The following is a 19,206-nucleotide window of genomic DNA, read 5'->3' on the forward strand; positions in this document are numbered from 1 at the left end:
GCCTCAGTGTTGGGTCATGATAACATTTCTTAGTGCCTGCAGTGAACTGCTTTGCAAGTGTATAAAGCCGAACAGCAGCGTCCCTTGGATCAGATTCAATGTAGAATATGATTGTGGCCTATTACTAAAATTTTAACCTTGGAGGATTTCTTTCTAATTCTTCATATAGTTAGCAGTCTTTTCAGTTTCTTATATTCTACCTTATTTGTAAAAAGAAAAAAAAAAGATTTTTATTAAATGCAGACTGGTTTTAAACAAGCGTATTTCAAAAGGAAAGCATTTTCTATTTTAAATAAAATATGATTTAAATCAGACTTTATAAAATCCTTGCTATTTACCCATCCTGCTTTAAAGGAGGAGGCTTTAAAATTAATTTGAGGGGGGTGAGGTGTTGCTGTTGAGATGGAATATGAAGACATTGTCCTTTTTTTTTTTTTTTTTTTTTTTTTCATTGCTAACATTAAAACCTACTTACTAAGCATACTTTCAGTAGGCTTCAAGCTTTTACATTAATAACTTTACTCCTTAAATATTAGTTTTGTGCAGTTTTAAAAAGTATTAAGTTCAGGAGAGTTTGAATATTGTCGTCTTAATTTTCTTCGGAAAATGGAGCTAAGTAATCTAAATGGCTTAGCCATGATATTAAATGTCTTTTCTGGCTGAATTCTAGCCAGATAATGAGTTATCTGGCTAGTATTTAGCTGGATAAATCGGGGGGTGTTCTGGAGCAGGTGGGAGGTACTCTGGGGAGAAGCGGAGTTAGCAGGCTAACTCATACATTCAGTAAGCTGGTTAACCTATCTGGCTAACCCTGGTTATGCTGTAGGGCTGGTTTAAAGTTAGCTGTCTATACATATCCACCTAACTTTAACATAACCGGATATGTTAGATAAATGTGTCTGGCTAACTTACCCAGCTGCTCAGCAGCTGAATATGCACCCCTCAGTTTCTATATAAATGTGTATTTCTCTAAAATGTTCAGATGACATTTTCCTTTATTTTTTATCCATTTTATAGTTTTGCAAACTTAAGCTGTCAGTGGAGAGAAATGATTTCCCAAGTGCAAGTAACTTGTTTTGGTTGTAACAATCAACAAGAAGGTGAAGGGCTGAGCTTTTCGCTGCCACTCAGGCAGCACTGACCAGCAAGGACCCTGTCTTAGGAGCTGGGCACCATTCATACATATGCACCATTGCCGTGGGCATCAAATGAAACATGTTTTTGGGAGCTCCAGGCAGCGGTTGCTTAGTACAGTGTGAAGCCAGGGTACCAGTGAAAGGGAACTGCTCACTGGAGAATCCTGGGTAAAGGAGCCCAGGGTTCAATTTTTAGCTTGAGATCTTGCATGCTTTCTCCTCCAGAAATAAGAGGACAGAAGCTAACAGTATTTTAAATGTTTTGCCTTTTTTAAAAGAGAAAGCAAAGGAAAGATCAGGAAAATAGACACAACTTTTTTTGTTTTTGTACACAATCTGCTTGAGTTGCAGGAATCCCCAAGTCATTTCCAGATATTTCCCCACAAGAACCCATGGACTCCATGCAGCAGACTCTATATACTGTTATGTTGCTCTCCTTCCAGTTTTCTATAAACTGCATTTGGAGCTGGCATGCAAGCTATGAGAATATAATAAATATAACTTTATTTCACAATTTTTATATACCATACAAAACAGCAAGCTGACCAAGGCAGTTCCCAACATATTAAAATAAAACAAATTAAAAACACATTTTGGCCTGATCTCCTTTGGCTTCCTTTATGATAGATAAAATCTGGAAAGCTGTATGCCTGGAACTGTTTTAGGACCCCTACTTACTATGAATCCTAGCCATTTCATACACTTTCCCCTTTTCGGGATTCTGAGCCTGGTAGATTCTTCAATTCTGATGGTCCTATATTGGGAGCTACTTTCCCCCAACCTCCAGGACCAACAAAATATCATCTCTCTCTAGTGAGACTGAGGTTTGCATTCATTTTGTTCAGGTGGATGCCACCCATATTGAGGCATGCTGAAGACACCAGTGAAGCTATGGCATCGCGAGTCCAAGAGGTAAGATGAGGGGCTGTGAAGATGGCTTTTGGATTAGAACGCTTAAGACTTTAACAGATGAATACAACCCTTCTCCTCTTAGAGAGATAGCAGTCTGACTCAAAGGGTTGGAAGTGAGGAGTGTTTCCATTAGGAAATAAAGGCCCAAGTGATTGGCAGCTCGTATTAAAAGTTTTGATTTTTAGTTTTTGCCAAATTTTCTTATAGCAGAACACCAAGCCTTGATGGATAAGCCTGATAGGTAATTTACCAGCTTAAACGCAAGTAGTAGTATTTAGGCCATCACTGACCTACTTAATGTGTTACTAAACTGTATTATAGCTTTAACGTAGTGTTGCTAAGAGGATCTCATTTAGGAGGGTAAAAGGGAAGACTTGATGCTCTGTTCAGCTATGTACATGTGTTCTGTCAACGGTTATACACCTTAGTTGGTTCTCTTTCTGCAGCTGCTGGCAGTGGAGTTGGGAGTGGTTTCTACAAATATTACTGGAGCAGACAAAGCAGAATACCTGAAGAGGCAGAGACACGTCCCACCTCACACTTCCATTACAGGTCTGTATCTTTCAGTTGTGGTTATTTTAATTTGAAGGGTCTAAACCATATTGCAGGTTGCAGTTGCTTTTTTTTTTTTTTTTTTTTTTCTGTCCTTTCTGGAACTCATAGCTATTTATCATTTAACAGCAACATTGCCTTTCACCTCCTTGGTGACCAACAATATTGAAGGAACCAGATCCATTGTGAACTATATAAAGTTCTGAAAGTTTGTATACCAACACCAACCTTGGTAGCAATTTACAACGTGACCTTTTATATAACTTGCATAGAAACATAGAATTGTCAGCAGAAAAAGACCAGATGGTCCATCCAGTCTGCCCTGCAAGTTTCTAATGGTGGTAACAGCTGCTCCGTGCCTTATGTTAAGGACAGTAATACTTACAATCAAAACCATGCAACTGTCAAACCTATAACAAAGTTACTGCTAGCAACATTTTTGCGTGGTGAGCAGATTTGCTTATACACTTAGCTGTAGATGCAGTCGTGTACTTTATCCCTAATGTCAGTGTATCAGTCCCCCAGACCAGAAAAGTCTGGGCCCAGTGTTGGCTGTTTTCAGATTCAAAAATCCCTTTTTTTCCCAGGTCTCTTGTAGTTTCTCTGAGCAGCTGAGAATTGGAACTGAATCCAAAAAACATCTGAATGTTCCCTGTACGTACCCGGATCATTCCAGACTCCTGAGTTTATGCATCTGTGCCAGCAGATGGAGACAGTTTTTAACTGTCACTGCCTGATAAGCACTGGTGCTACCTGCAGTTCCTCAGTATTTCTCTGTCTCCAGCAGATGATGGCTGGTGCATTCACCTGCAGTTTCTGGTGATTTTTTGGTCTTTTTTTTTTTTTTCCTTTTTTTCTCAGGAGCATGTCTCCCAGGGGTAGGGTTCCCTGGGGGAACCCTTCCCTGTTTGGAGGTCGGTGACCTTTTTGTATGCTTGCTCCCATCCATGAGGTGCAAATCTGGTGGTCCAGATCCCTCCCTTCACGAGGCCACCTAGGTGACTTTTCAGCTTGGGTCATCTGCTTTTTGTTTTTAGGGCTATCTCTCTCCTTGCTTTCAGGCTGAGCTGAAGCTGGACAGCTCCCTTCGACCTTAGGAAACCAGAAGCCCTGTTATTTTTGGTAACGTTTATATATAAAAAAAAAAAAATTCTCAGCTGGAAGCAGCTACAGTGGGGCGGTGAGTCTCTCTCCCCCAAGCTCTGAGTGGCATTTTTTATATCGGGGCGGCGTTTTTGCCAGCGCGGGAAAAGCGGCCATTTTAGGTTCCCCAGAAGACTTGACAGCACTTTTGGGGGGCTGGAGGAATCTCCCCCCCCCACCCCCTGCGGCTTTCCCCAGTGCACCCGGGCCCTGTAGTGGGGAGGGGAACCTGAATAAAGCGCTGCCAGTGGATTTAGCTCAGTCGGGGGGGAGGGGGCGCTAGGCCTACTGGATCTGCTCCCCGCGGTTTCTCCCCGGAATTTATTTTACTGCTCCACCGCATATTTTTGTCACAGCAGGAAAGCTCAAATCTTCAGCGGGTGGGAATTGCCCCTCCTCCTTTCTCCCCAGCTGTTCAGGCAGCTAGGTCTGGCTCTGTTCGGTTGCATGGTACTTTGGCCCTCAGGGTGCAGCATTTACTGGGGCCACCGCAATCAGACATGAGGGGTTCCAGAGGGTCCTCAGACTCCTGTGGATTCAGGGCTCTCCTTGGAGGGGGGTTCCGGCCCCAGATCACATGGCAGACGACCTGGATGCTGCCTATCCAGTTCCGGGAGATGTGGCTGATATGCCAGTGTCCGGGGACAATCCCGAGATTCTTCGTTTGTTTCATTGGGAGGAATTGGCCCCCTTGATTCCACTGGTCCTCTGAGCTCAGTTTGAAGCTCCCTCAGTCGGATTCGGACCTAGATGGGGTGGACCCGGTTCTGGATGGGACTCTTGGTCCTCCCTCTGCTTTTCCCTACCATAGGTCCGTGCAGAGGATGATGGAATTCTCCGGACACGGGCTTATGGGTGGACAGAGCTTTGTCTAAGCTCTATCCCTTACCCAAGCAGACATTAGAGCTCTTCGCTATGTCGAAGGTGGACGCTGCAGTATCGGCTGTCACAAAGAAGATGACTATTCCCTTCCTCTTTATCAGCAGCAGATGAGGGCAAGAAGCATGAGGAGAGGAAGATGAGGAAGCAGCAGCGGATCTATAAAACATGCACATTTCTCCCTCATGCTCCTGCTTTCACATGCAGGCTCCATGGGGTGAAGAGAGCATCGCAGCCTCACTGCCAGGCAGAGAAAGATAAAGTTGGTGTCTTGCCGGGCCCATATGAACAGGAGTTGGTGATATCGCGCTCTGATCTGGGTGAAGGAGGAGGGAACAACTTCCCTCTGGCCAAGAAGAGCAGAAGGAAGCAAGAACAGCTTCCTGTCATGCCCAATAAAAGAAGTCAACCAACTCTTGCCCAGACGGATGAGTCTTCTGCTGTCTCTGCGACACACCTCCCGGGACTTCATGACACAGTAGTGTGTCCCAACACACCCGATGAGAACCACTGCTCTAGGTTGACAAAAATGTGTAACAAATCTAGTGTGAACACTAGCTATTAACTTATTAATGGTACTATTGTTCAGAGTATAAATCTGTAATAAAATAAATGGAAAAATTTATTTTAAAATCAGTTTGGATTTAAACTAATCCATCTTGCTCTTCAATGGGCAACCAGAATTTACCCCTTTACAGAAGATTAAGGAAAAAAGTGTCCCAGAACTCTTCGAGGCTATCAATTAGTACATTTCTTTCCCTTACAGCAGAAGTAATGAACTGGTACTAGAAAGAGAAAGGCAGGCAGACTTGTCCTCTGCTCCTTTTTAAAAGGCAGGAATGAGGGAGTTTTAACAAGTGAAAAATGTTTTACATCATCTCTTCCTCAGATCTGCCTCTTTAGGCTTATTATCGCCTGATTGGGAAGAAAGGTTTCCTCTTTCTTCCCAATCAGTTTAAAAATCCCCACCACCCTTCCAAAAATCCAATAAATCTGTATATATTGTATAAGACCTCCTGGCAGGGTCCTCCCTATGCTAGGGCCATTGTTCAGATTCCTACCCCAGCACCTTGTGCAGGAACAGGCAGGGAGGAGCTGAAGGGAGTAGAGCAACTGTTTTCCGCTCTATCTTTATTACAGCTTCACCTCTTTCTCCCCCATGCTAGGTAGCATGAGGGGGAGAAACAGAAGAGAAGGGGCTAGAACACACACACAGCAGCCTGCAGCTCTGCGTTCTCAGGACTGTAGTCTCAAGTGAAGACAGTGTGAGGGATGGAAGTGGGGAAACATCCCTTTCCTCCCTTCCCAACTCCAAGCATAAGTTGGGTAGCTGCAACTGATTCATATATTGGGGGGGGGGGCTGGAACATCATGTATAAGAAAGTGTAAATTTAATGGGAGAGGAGAGGGCTGGAAAAGCTGATGTTTGGAGAAGACCTCGAGTAGTTGATAAAACAGGGGACAACAAGGTCCACAAGTTGCCAGAGGATAAGCTTTAATCCTTTCAGTCCTTTCAATCTCAGGCTTGTTTCCGAGAAGGCAGAAGGCCTCAACATGCAAGGGATGGGGGCAACAGCCCTGCAGAGACAGTTTGTGATCCGTGGTCAGTCCTGGGTGCAGACTTTTCGAGGAGCTCAGAGGCCCCGGGGGCAAAATCTTCCCAATGAGGCTAGGCTGGCCCACTCTATCATTCCTTTCCTAGGGAGCATCTAGTGCTTTTCTACCACATATTAAGTTTACTATTTATCATGTCTATATTAAGATATATTCTGCTTTATATATTAGTTTAAAAATTCTGTTCATATTTGGATGCCTCCTTAGTTATGCTGCTCTCTGTTTATATTTTATATGTTATCTACTATTTGTTATATAACGCTCTCTAGCGAATTTTGTGGTTATCATGTAAACCGGAGTGATCTGTACTAGTACAGGAACTTCGGTATAGAAAAATTAAAAATAAATAAATAAATAAAAACGACATGCAGTTTGGGAGACCATGGACAATTTGCAGGGTTTAGGAGCCGTGGTGCCGGTTCCCCCGGAAGAATGGGGCACCGGGCGGTACTCCGTTTATTTAGTGGTTCCCAAAAAGGAGGGCACTTTTCATCCTATTCTGGACCTAAAAAGAGTAAATGCAGCACAGACAGTCCTGAGATTTCGCATGGAAACCCTAAGGTTGGTGGTTGCGGCACTTCGCAGTCTTGGCTCTTAGTAACCTTCTACCCCCGCCATTAGAGAGCAGTGTTGGAACTGCATCTAAGTGAAATAGCTTAATTAGTTAGGGGTATTAACCACCGCAATAAGCAAACTACACCCATGCTTATCTGTTTATCAAGACTATGTAATTCAGTCCTTGTTGGTTGTTGCCTGAAAATAGATCCACCTTTTTTCATTCCCCCCTGCCGTTGAAGCAGAGAGCCATGCTGGCTATGCATTGAAAGTGAAGTATCAGTCTTGCTTCCCTGCCGTTGAAGCAGAGAGCTATGCTGGATGATGCTTGGGCAAAGGCTTGGCATTTAACGCTCTCTCTGAGTTCAGGTAGCAGCTCTGGGCTCTTTGTGAGGGACAATTGACGGAGGAATTTTGCCTTCTCTTCCTGATGTACGGTTTCTTCGAGGGGTTAAGAATTTACGGAAGGTCTGTCCATCTTGGAATCTTAATTTGGTCCTTTGAGTTTTGTGTGAACCACCTTTTGAGCCTCTTCGTAGGGCGACTCTTAAGGATTTGACCTTGAAGGTTGTTTTCCTGGGAGCCATTTGTTCGGCACGGAGAATATCAGAGTTGCAGGCGTTATCTTGTAGAGACCCGTTCCTACAGATTTCGGATCCAGGGGTGTTATGGATGGTTCCATCTTTCCTTCACAAGGTGGTGTCAGCTTTTCATGTTAATCAGCAGTTGAACTTCCAGCTTTTCCCAATTTGGATGCTGCTTCTCATATGAGGGAACTCAGGTATTTGGACATTCGGAGGACCTTATTGAGAGATCTGGAGGTGACCAATGATTTTCGGAGATCTGATCATCTATTTGTTTTGTGGAGCAGTGCAAAGAAAAAGGCTCTAGGCTTCCAAAGCTCCCATTGTGAGGTGGCTCAAGGAGGCTATTGGGTCAGCCTATATTCTTAAGGGCCACCAGCTGCAGGACAGTTTACGGGTTCATTCTACTCTATCGCAAGCGGCCTTGTGGGTGGAGGCTTAGTTGGTGTTGCCACGAGATTTCGGGCATCTACATGGAAGTCTCTGCATACTTTTTCGAGACATCGCCTAGACGTCAGAGATTCTTTCAGTGACAGTGTCTTGTGAGCGGGACTCTCCAGGTCCCACCCTGGCTAGGGGGCTTTCTTACATCCCAGGAGTCTGGAATGATCTGGGTACGTACAGGGAAAAGAAAATTTGGTTCTTACCTGCTAATTTTCATTCCTGTAGTACCACTGATCAGTCCAGAGTCCGCCTGCTTGATGGAGGTGGAGAGTCTTCCGCTCAGCTGTGCTCTTTTTGCTATTTTAGATTTTCTTCAGAGCTTTTGCAAGTTTTTTTTTTGCACATGAGCTTTTGTGCTTGGGTACATATCAATATTGAGGAACTGAAGGTGGCACCAGTGCTTATCAAGCAATGTCAGTTAAACTTTCTCTGTCTCCATCTGCTGGCACGGATGCATAAACCCAGGAGTCTGGAATGATCCGTGGTACTACAGGAATGAAATTTAGCAGGTAAGAACCAATTTTTCCTTTCCGTGCTCTGTTAGAACAAATATGAACCAACTAGATCTAGTGTTATACGTTTAACACACTTCTGAGCATGGCTTGTTCAGAAAATTTGGGGGCATGAAGCATGGCATTTCCAAAGTAAATTTAAATGTAAAATATGTATCAAATGTTCATAAATAGCTGCAAGGTGCTCTGTATAGCTTGCTACCACATATACTTTTAAAACATCTCCTGTTATCTGGTAGGTGTGATTTTCTTTTAAGCCCGTATCTATTATAATTTGAAGAGTCTGTGACATTGATTTATGAGAGATTAATAGCCTAACTAAATCATTCACCCTGAAAACCTCAGCAGTAGTAATGGAACAAGTTATTCTATCTTCATGCTGGATGAGAAAGAAACGTGTGTAATTTATTTTTTTCCCCTTTTGTAATGGACTTGATGAAAGCTTCTGTCACCAATTAAGGCCCTGTATTCTCTTTCAATCTGGGGTAAAGGAGCTTCCCAAAGAGCATTTCTCAGCTTTGGTCATTTTATTAAAAAAAAAAAAAAAAGGGGGGGGGGGGAGGTTAGTGGTGCCAGCTGCTAAAGATTGTTCTGCTTTATGCATTTAACTTTTGTGTCATAATGCAAATCTGCAGTGATGGCAAACTGTAAAATCTTACATTCTAACCTTTCACTGAGAGGCCTGGTAGAACCTGGCAGTCAGGTCAAGGTGTTCCACTATATGAGAGTTTGTATGATAAGATGGCTTGTTGAACTTTTGCGAGATAGGCTTCCATCAGAACTTGATGGATGAAGACAGTAAGCTAGCTAGTAAATAAAGAATGAGACCTGCAGTCTACCTATCAATTGTGGGAATGTGTGTGATTGATAGACTCCCTGCATATCTGTCTTTAGTTCAGAAGAGAGTGCCATCTCAAAGGTGGTGCTGCTGCTTTTTGAATTTACCAAGTAGGTGTTTCCACACCAGGAGGAGAACTGAAACCTGACACAACCTATCTTCGGAGCCCACATAAGCATTGCAATAGCACCACAAATAGTATTTAATTATTTAAAGTAAGAGTTGCTGAGACTTCTTCTCTGGTACTCTGTTTCTTTACCTTTGGAGATTATAAAGGGTTCTAATTGGTTAAAGATATGCTTTAAAGGGTGCTTTAAATAGAATGAGATTTTTATTGCATTTGAGTCATAAACCTCATGGGTATGACAGGTGATAACCCCCTGGTTTTATAGCTTGAGGGGGTGGAGGTTTTGTAAACATTTTTCCTCCTCTGCCTTCTCCAGTTTTTTCTTGTATTTATGGTCTGTACAAATGCTTGTGATGCCTTCATGCTGTTCTGAAGATAAGTTACCAGAGTTTACTTTGATTTGTAATTGAGGGCAGGGCTAATTGCAGCCTTGAATATCTACTCTGATATATATATTCATGTGTGTAACTAGTGTCTGTCTCTCTTATAGCACCCAGCCAGTCATTGGGTGCCCGGCCCCGAGTGCCTGGCACAGGAGGCTTCAGCCTGGAAGAGCTTAGGCTTTCAGGGATGGCCCAGCGAGTGAAAGAAGTGCTCCCACATGTACCCCTCGGTATTATCAGGAAAGATCTAGGTAAGGTGCTGCTGCTTATCCTTAGCATCTGGAGGGCTTTTAGGCGGGGACACTTTTTTGTGTGTTGCACATGATTTAAAAAAAAAAAAAATTTGAAACTTAGTGTGCTGACAGACATGAATTATTGGTTGCAGCATCAATCTGAGTGAGTGCTAGGTGTGTTCCATCTGTTGGTGAACTATGAAAAGTAACAAGAAAATGCAAAAAAAATGCCCCTTTTTTTTTCCCCCTTAAATGAATTTGCTGGAAGAGAAACGCAATATTACCTGGTCTCCGCTTCTAGAGACATTAGAAATCTGTTGGTGCTTCAAAGCATAACTGACAATAGCTTCAGGCCATGTAGACAGCACTTTCATCACACCTAAATGGAATAATTGAACCTAAAATGGAAAAATGTATTAATATATAGTTAAAGGTACAAACATGCAAAAAAAAAAAAAAAAGCCTATAAAGAAGTGTTGTCCAGCTGTGACATGCTTAGTGATGTGTACACACTGGGCTTCTATTTATTTTTTAGGTGGGTATTTTTGAACAATCAGATCTAGACTAATCTGTAATTGATTTGTCTAGATCAGAGGTTTCCAACCCGAGGTTCCATGAGACCATCACAAGAGTTCTCCAGAAAGGGATGCAAGAAAGTTTAGCTAGGGAGAAAATGAGTGGGCTGCTGCCACAGGCCAGGAGAGTGAGGGTAGGGGCCTATTATGGCCTTGAAAACACCCCAGATTGCTGCAGAACAGAAGGAACAGGGACAGAGAGGGGCTATGCACTCTCATTAGAAACCTCAAATTACACTGCCATATGTTTAGTAGAGATAGGAAAGAGGAACTGATTGCAGCCCTCAAGATTCAGAAACCCCACTGCTGCACTTTGTGAAGATGTGGGGGAAAAAAGGGGCAGGTTTGACTGTCAGAGCCTTTGCAGCCTCTGCTGCACACTAAAGAAAGCTGCACAGTGGCGAGAAACTCTTCCCACTACTATCACAGGCTCTGCCATTGGCTTGACAGAGAGAGAGCGAGAGAGGAGGAGAGAGCTGCACCCAAAAAGTGAGTAGAATGGCTCAAAGAAGAAAAGAGGGCCTGGGATTGGGGTTGACAGTATGAGGGGAAAGACGGGGAGAAGGACTGAGATAGGAATGAAGGAAGAAAAGAGGTTAAAGAGGGAGACAGGAATCCATGATTGGCCTGATTAAGAGGAGCGAGAGTGGATGGCAGCCTCTCAGGAGAGAGGAGAGAACTCCAAGGTATCATGCTGGACAGAGGTAGAGAATGAGGGAGGGAGGAATCGAAAGATGACCACCGGAGTCAAGGAGGAAGGAGCACGAGACAACAGCCAGGTCTGGATGTGACATTAAAGACAAGTTATTTAAGGGGGGAGACAGAGACATGGAGCCTTCTTCCCTTTGAAAAGTAGGCTATTGTTTTGCTTTTTCTAAAATCTAAATTATTTTATGACATTTTCTGTATGTGTTTGTAAGAATCAGAAAAGAAAATAAAGCATAAAAGACTAAAAGGGGGGGTCAGTTTTCATGGAATGAGTTTCAAACCTTTGAGGCTAAATTCTTGTTTACCCATGTAAAAAGGCCCTTTGAAAATTGCTGCTCCCTGCCACTGAGGGTAAAAGTGCCTATGCCATGAACAGCATGCGTGCTTTTCCCTGTAGGAAATAAAAGGAGCCAGGGCTAGGTTGGGGCAGGGAAGATAAATTCAGAGATTTAATTTTGAAATCCTTGTGCACACACTTTCACACATGCACTTTGCACTGGCTTCAAAGCAGATGAAAGGTATGCAGCAATGTAAGTATTGGCTTTTTCTTGCCAGCCTCAGTTTTCAAAAGGAAACTCTGAGGGAAGTTTCCCTTCTGAAAATTGACTTGCAGGTACTGGTCCTGATTTTGTCAGGTCATTACCAGTAGCCAGCCTGGAACTTTATTGAACTTGCTTCCTTTCCCTATTGCAGCTGCATTGAAGGTGGCATGCTTTCAACCTTCATGTATGAGGGCAGTTTTTAAATAGCTTTGGAAATTGCCCTCCCTACATATTCAGCATGCAAAAATTAGAGAAGTGTGTGGGGGCCCGTGAAACTTTTTTTTTTTTTTTAAAGCTGAAAAGGCATCCATGTTCCTTGAAAGGTTAGAGTTCCTTTTTATTTAAAACATTTGTAGCCTGCTGATCTACAAATCTGTGGGTAACAACATATTCACAATATGCAGTCCTAAATTAATTAAAACAAAGTTAAAATGGCTGCTAAATGTAATACTTTTATTTAACTTTCACACTTAATCATAAAGCGTGGGGGGGTCCTATTAGTATAAAAGTTCTTGTGGGATAAATGACCCAGATGTGTTAAATTTTTTGGCTGCATGACAGTTTCCAAAGTGGTGGTGTTGCCCAGTGAGAGTTGGGTAAGGTTATACGGAGCATCGATAGAAGAACTGGGATATGCCTTTCCTTATCCATTAGACCAGTTCTCCAGCTGCTCCTCAATCCACCTTTCACACCACCAGCAGGTCTGATTTTCAGGATGCCCATATTGAATATTTTATATATTTGTATATACATTGATCTAACAATGAGGCACTTTTTGCTATTTAATGCCCTAAAAGCCAAACCTGTTGAAGATCAGATTTTTAAGAACTACTGCATTAGATTAGACTTCTTTCATTGGCAACCAGTAATTTTTGTATAACCAGGTGTTTATTTCCAGCTTTTTCTTCAGCTCATTTTGCCATATAATGGAGCTTATTCTGTTTGCTTATCACGAACAGATCTCATTTTCATATAGTTTCCTTTGTTCACATGTCTGTCTTGGGGAAGAATTTATCAATTGAGATTTTCTTTTTTGCGGGGTATGTTTTCTATTGTCATTAATCTTCTTTGGGAGTAGTCTCTCATCTTAAAGTAATGGTTATGCAGCTGGTTGACGATCCCCTGTTTTTCTTTTCTTAATAACATGAAATGGAGATTTGTAAACTCTGGAGGCTTATTTAAGCTTTTATTTTTTGTTTTGATTACTGAAACCATAATCACAAACCAGGTCCCAAGTGTGTGGGCTTTTTCTTCAGGATAACTCAATCCACCCTGTACCTAAAATGAGGCTTTTTCAACCCAGTCAGGAATTTTACGCTTCGTTTCTCAAGACTCCACTTCAAAACTGCTCTGTTTCCAAAATGTTTCGAAGACTTGGTTCTCTGCTTTGTCTTTGCTCTGACTGTTTTCATAAACTAACAAGCATGGGCACCTTTTGACCATCTGTCTGGAATGATCTTACTAGTAAGTTGTGGAGTGGGGAGTGTTTAACTCAACTCTCTTCCTTCAATTACCTCCTTTAACTAGGAGTTCCATTTGTATTACTTTGTTAAATTTTACTACTATTCGTGGGAGTGTAAATAATTCTGAGATACATGGTATAATTAGAATACGTGTAAAAGTCTGTTTACATCTTTTCTGGGACTTTTCTCCTTTCCGTGGTGTTCCATTCTGCCATCTTTTATTCTATTTTCTGCCTTTTTTCAGTGCCAATACACTTAAGTTCACTTCTCTTCACAGCAAAGACCAGCTGTGTGGACACAACCATCACAAACCTTCTAGAAGGGAAGGTCTCATTCACAGCTGAAGATACTTCATCTGCCTCAACATCCCAGCCATTAACAACCAGAAGTAACAAGGGGTCTTCAGGGGCCACATCACACAGCCTCAAGGTATATGCTATGACCAAAGTTGTTGTTTTTTTTTTTTTCCTAAGTTACGCAGCTGTGCATAACTTCAACCTCTCCTGCACACAGCTTCTTGTATTTCTGTACAAAGTCGGGATTTGACTGCCTTCCAGTTCCATTTCCTGGCTGCCTATAGCCACGGCTGTGTTTGTATAAGTCCACTCAGTCATATACCTCCTGCATTTACGGGCCGATGCAGTAAAGTGCACTCAGGCCGAGCTCACTGTTAGCCCCCGTTTGGACACGTGTTTTCGACACGCTATTTTTACCCCTTATACAGTAAGGGGTAAACGCACATCCTACTCCCCCCCCCCCCCCCCCCCCCGAAACTAATAGCGCCTGCAACATGCAAATGCATGTTGATGAGCCTATTAGTCCCCTACGATACAGAAAGTAACGCCTGCCAAAGGCAGGAGTTAATTTCGACCGGCACTGGGAAAGTGTACAGAAAAGCAGAAAAAACTGCTTTTCTGTACACCCCAAAAACAAAAAAAAATTTAAATAAAAAAAATCTCCCCATCCCAGGGTCCCCCATCGACCACTGACCTCCGTTGATGCCGGTCAGTTTACCTCCTCCCTGGCGGTCGGTTCCTGGCGGTGCTTTCTTCGGTGTCTGGCCACCAACCGCGCGCTGCCCTTATTTTTCCAAAAAGATGGCGACCAGGTTCTGAAACTGCCCCAAGTGACTGAGGACCATGTCCATTACAGACCCTCACAACGTATGTGTGTCGTGCTTGGGACCTGCTCCCGACGTCCAATGGTGCACTAGCTGTGCCCAAATGATGCCAAAAGGCCGCAGGGCCTGCTTGGAGAAGATGGAGTACCTTTTTTAAGCAAATGTCTCCATCTACTCCAGCCAAGGCTACACAGAGTTGGAAGCCTTCCTCTTAAACGACTCCATCGCCATCGAAGTCTCAATGCCGTCTAGACACCGGTGACAGCCCTTCACCAGCTTCTTCACGTTCGAAGGCATGGACACCTTCCTCCTCTGTGCTGGAGAAGGACTGGACCAAGTATCTGAGAAAAATGTCACCGCCATTGACGTGAGCCTTCTTCTGATGCCACCACCAGAAAGCCATCAGCATCGACAAACACCAGCCGGGGAGGAGGGCCCCATTCTCCTCTGGACCCGGGACACCGAGGCGTTCCGCACCGGTGCTGGGAGCAGAGACTCCACTGATATATGTGGACCCTCCGGCAATGCCTTCCAAGCCTCCAACCTTGGTGGCTGTGTTGCCAACGCCAGCCTTCCAAGAGGAATTGGACCAAATGGTCCAAGAGGCAGTACTACAGGCACTTCGGGGATTCCAATCTCCACTGGCACTGGCTCCCATGCCAACACCCGAACTGATGCCCACCTTGCTGGCTTTGCTTCTCGAGCGCCTGGATGCCTTAATCGGTGCCTGCTCCTTCCATGCCATCGGCAACTCCAAGATCAGACACAGATACCTATTCTGTTGTCCTTGGATGAGGAACACATTTTACCAATGCCTGAGCTGGTTCCAGGACCATCGGGTCTGTTGGCTCTCCGACATCCATCGAAAGCTCTGATTCCATCGATGCCATCTCTGTCCTCGGTGCCCACATCGATGCCACCACCAGATCCAGCTGGATTTGGACCCGTACCTCCATCTGAAGAGCCACATGGTGCTGGAGATGCATCATATCCCTGGGATGATGATTCTTCTGACACTCAGGACTCGAATGAACTCCTATCAGAGCCTTCACCCCCAGAAGAATGCCGCCGCTCCCCTCCTAAAGACCTTACATTTTGCAAACTTCATTAAGGAGATGTCTGAAACCATCCCTTTTTAAACCACAAATGGAGGAGGATGCCAGGCATAAGATGCTTGAGGTACTACAATTTGTGGCTGCCCCTAAGGAGGTAATGGCAGTTCCAGTACATGAAGTGCTCCTTTATTTGTTACAACGCACCTGGGAGCACCCTGGCACAGTTCCACCAGTGAACAGAAAAACTGATGCCACCTATCTGGTCCAGTTTAATAACCCAACTTCTTCCTGCAACCCACTGAGAAATTCAGGCTGCCCTCCTACCCAAAACCATTCCAGTTGTTGTGCCTGTTGCACGTCGTTGGGTGTGTTTGGTTCATTCTATTCAGGCATCCTGTAGCTTGCTATTCACCCATATGAGGACTACCATCCTGCTTGTCCTGGGAGAAAGCAGAGTTGCTTACCTGTAACAGGTGTTCTCCCAGTCCTCACAAAACCCGCCCACCATCCCGTGGAGTTGGGTTCACTTACGTTTTATTATTTTATTTTTCGCTCGTACTTTTGCTACAAACGAGACTGAAGGGGGACACCTGCTGGATGCAGGGTTGATGGCATGCTGGGCATACTCAGTGTGCCAGTCAAAGTTCTAGAAACTTTGACAAAAGTTTTCTGTGATTGGGGCCCCCATCCTGATAATGTCACCCATATGTGAGGACTAACATCCTGCTGTCCTGGGAGAATACCTGTTACAGGTAAGCAACTCTGCTTTCCCTGACTTGGTTTAAAAAAAAAAAAAAAATTGTAACTGGCCCTTGTTTTCAAATTTTTTTTTCCAGCCCTGTTTATAAAGTGTTTTGCATAAATGGATAAAAGTAAGAAAACTCTGAGCCAAAGGGTTAAAGTGAAATATAGTCTTAAATGGAGGAATTTGAAACCACTATAGACCGAATCTTATTATCACTATTTTGTTGATTGCTCTTAGAGGGGCCAAGAATCAAATATGCCTGGAAAAATTAACCTTAAGGGACATTTGTCTTGTAGTTATGTTTGCACTGCTGCTTATGTTGTACCTGTTCAGTGGAATAGTGGAGGACTTCAGTTTTTAGGAATCGCTGAAAACTGGAATTATTCAACTCTCTAAAATTCATAATAAACATGCCATTTCTGGTTTAGATTTTTAAAAGCTTTAGTATATTTTAGGCTGCACTCATGTCATGCTGTTGCAAACTTGAGATTAATTGCATGTCCTTCTTTCCTCCACAGCCCATTGCTAAAAGCTTTGCCCGGTCTCCAGCAGACAGACATCTGTCACTTCAGCAAAGGAAGGATGCTCTATATGAATATGCAACAAGGTATGAAAACTTAAGGAAGTGATAAAGCTGTCTTTATGTAGAATTTATTCTGTTTATAATTTTTGGCATGTGTTTTTGTAACTTGCCTCGATGGAAATCGGAGTGGCAGGAAATCAAATATAGTAAGTAAATAAATAACAGAGAGAGCATTTGAAACTTCCATTAGTCATCAGTGTGATTCTTGTTCTAGCTCATAAAGCCCCTTTTGAGCCACTTGTCTCCAGTATGTTTAAGTATGTGACCTATAAGATCATTCAGTGCCTTGCAAAAATCTTCAAATCCTTGTACATTTTTCACATTCTGATGTCTGAACTCTCATCAGAATGCATTAAAGTAAGAGTTTGTTTCTTTGATCTACACAGCATACATTAACACTTTCATAGTGAGAGAATTTTAGAATTATTTCAAAAGTAATTAAGAATAGAAAAGAAAGTCTAGATGGCATGTCTTCATATTCCTTGACTCAATACTTGGTGGAAGCCCCTTTTTTATTTTGTGTTTGGTGCAGTCTGTTTTAAAAACAGTTTTACCTAGACATTATATAAAATAAAAATATGAACAAGACACAAAATTATATAATATTCTCACCAAACAACATTTTTCTCTTATCAAAACTAAACTTACAAATGTCTTTTTTTTTTTTATCTTTAAAAAAAAAAAAAATCTAGAATGGTTTGTAGCAATGACAGCTGTAGCACAGTGTGGTGCAGTTTCTGCCTTTTTTTTTTCTAGGCAGAAGAACTCAAGTTCTTTCAGGTTGGCAGGGAATCATCTAGACTTCAGTCCTCAGTCTCTCCACAGATTTTCTATTGGATTCAGGTGTGGGCTTTGACTGGGCCATGTAACATTCATTTCATGTTCTTATGGAACCACTCTCATTGCTTTGATTTTGTGCTTAGGAACACTGTCCTGCTAAAAGATGAATCTTCTACTCAGTCCCTGGTTTATGGTAGACTGAAATAGGTTTTCCTCCAGTGTCTGCTACCTGTATTTTGCACCATTCATCTTTCCCTCAATCTATATAAGCCTTGCTGTTCCTGCTGCTGCAATGCATCCCCACAACATAATGCCAGCATCTTGCTTTACTGTAGGGATGGCGTTAGGGTGATATTGCTTACATTGAGACCAAAAAATTCCACTTGGGGGATCATGTGATGTGGTGCACCACCCCTTTTATATCTTAAATAATCCTCTCTGATAGCCTTTGATTCTGCCTATTTTCTGATGGTCTGGGACCCTAAATGGTTTTTGCATCAGTTTGCTTACCAAATTTACCAAAAGAGAGAGGAAAAACTGAAACAGACCGATGACAAATTGGCTGACAGCCAGGAAACAACGGGCCCACTGGCTTTAGATGACGCTTCTGTTAACCTAAGCGGTGGTGAAAGCCTTAGACCACAAACTGGATAAAATCAACCAAAATATTGATTTGAAAGATTATACTTTTGGATATAGGCAAATGGATGGAAAATGTAGCGACTTAAATTTTGCACATGGAGGACACATAGCTGGAGCTAGTCAGTAAATTGTCCAAGCGGGAAAAACAGGTTTATGCACAAGAACACAAAATTGATGTTCTTGAATAGATCTTGCCGAAAGAATTTGAGGTTTGTTGGGCTGCTGGACTCAAGTGATGAATCACTTGGGGAGACTCTGCAGAACTGGATCCCTCAGTTTTGCAATTGCTCTAATTGGTAAGAGAGAGGATTTAGCACACTCAATTTCTATCACCACGTGTCTGAGGGTGGTCTTGGTGAGATTCCTAAGCTTTGTGCATAAACAACTAATTCTAACAGTGCCCACAAACAAGAATCACTATTGTATGAGAATCACGAAGTTTTAATTTTCTAAGACTTTTCCAATGCTGTAGCCCTCAAAAGAATTTGCTCCTATCCGCAATGATCTCTACAAACGCAAGATCAGATTTCTGCTGCAAAACCCTGCAAAACTTTGCGTGTGGCTTCAGGGAAATATTTCTCTCTGAATTAGCGGAGGAAGCTAAATGTGCATTGCAAACCATGGGCTCAACTCCACCATGGATGAAAATGAATGATTAGCAGATGGGCTGTTCAAGTTCTAATTCTGCGGTGCATAGACAATGTGGTTTACCATGGCTGCAGGCGATTTGCTTTTTAATTGCTTCAAATGATGCTTTTTCTTTTTTTTTCAGTAGTAGGTAAAAATGTCAATTTTCCTACAATTTTCACTTTTGGAAGGCCTGCACGTCTCATCTCTTTAATCACACAAGGAGAAACAGTTAGAAAGTGTGCAGTAGTCACTGAAAAACTAATAGCCCAAATATTTAATTCCATACATTTTACTAATTTTCATCATATGGTAATTTTACCTGTTATACTATGCCTCATTTCAGTATCTATATACCATACGTGGGTAGGGGTGGCACCCTATACGTCTTTGTGCTGCTTTATGTGGCACTTTAATATCGTGGTGTCACAGTTCAATGTTACATTACTTATGG

General features: G+C 42.7%; 1 protein-coding gene across 4 annotated transcripts in view; it reads left to right on the plus strand.

Annotated features, from left to right (window-relative positions):
- The window catches only part of AUP1 (AUP1 lipid droplet regulating VLDL assembly factor), a 111,675-nt gene that overhangs the window by 74,297 nt on the left and 18,172 nt on the right, over positions 1-19,206 (plus strand). For all 4 annotated transcript variants that reach the window (XM_029595864.1, XM_029595856.1, XM_029595873.1 and 1 more), the window contains 5 exons: positions 1,982-2,048; positions 2,495-2,600; positions 9,787-9,930; positions 13,478-13,629; positions 16,639-16,727. In XM_029595864.1, coding sequence (XP_029451724.1) covers positions 1,982-2,048; positions 2,495-2,600; positions 9,787-9,930; positions 13,478-13,629; positions 16,639-16,727 — 558 coding nt within the window. The remainder of the gene's footprint in view (positions 1-1,981; positions 2,049-2,494; positions 2,601-9,786; positions 9,931-13,477; positions 13,630-16,638; positions 16,728-19,206) is intronic.

Source organism: Rhinatrema bivittatum, chromosome 1, assembly GCF_901001135.1.
Source record: "Rhinatrema bivittatum chromosome 1, aRhiBiv1.1, whole genome shotgun sequence".
NCBI lineage: Eukaryota > Metazoa > Chordata > Amphibia > Gymnophiona > Rhinatrematidae > Rhinatrema > Rhinatrema bivittatum.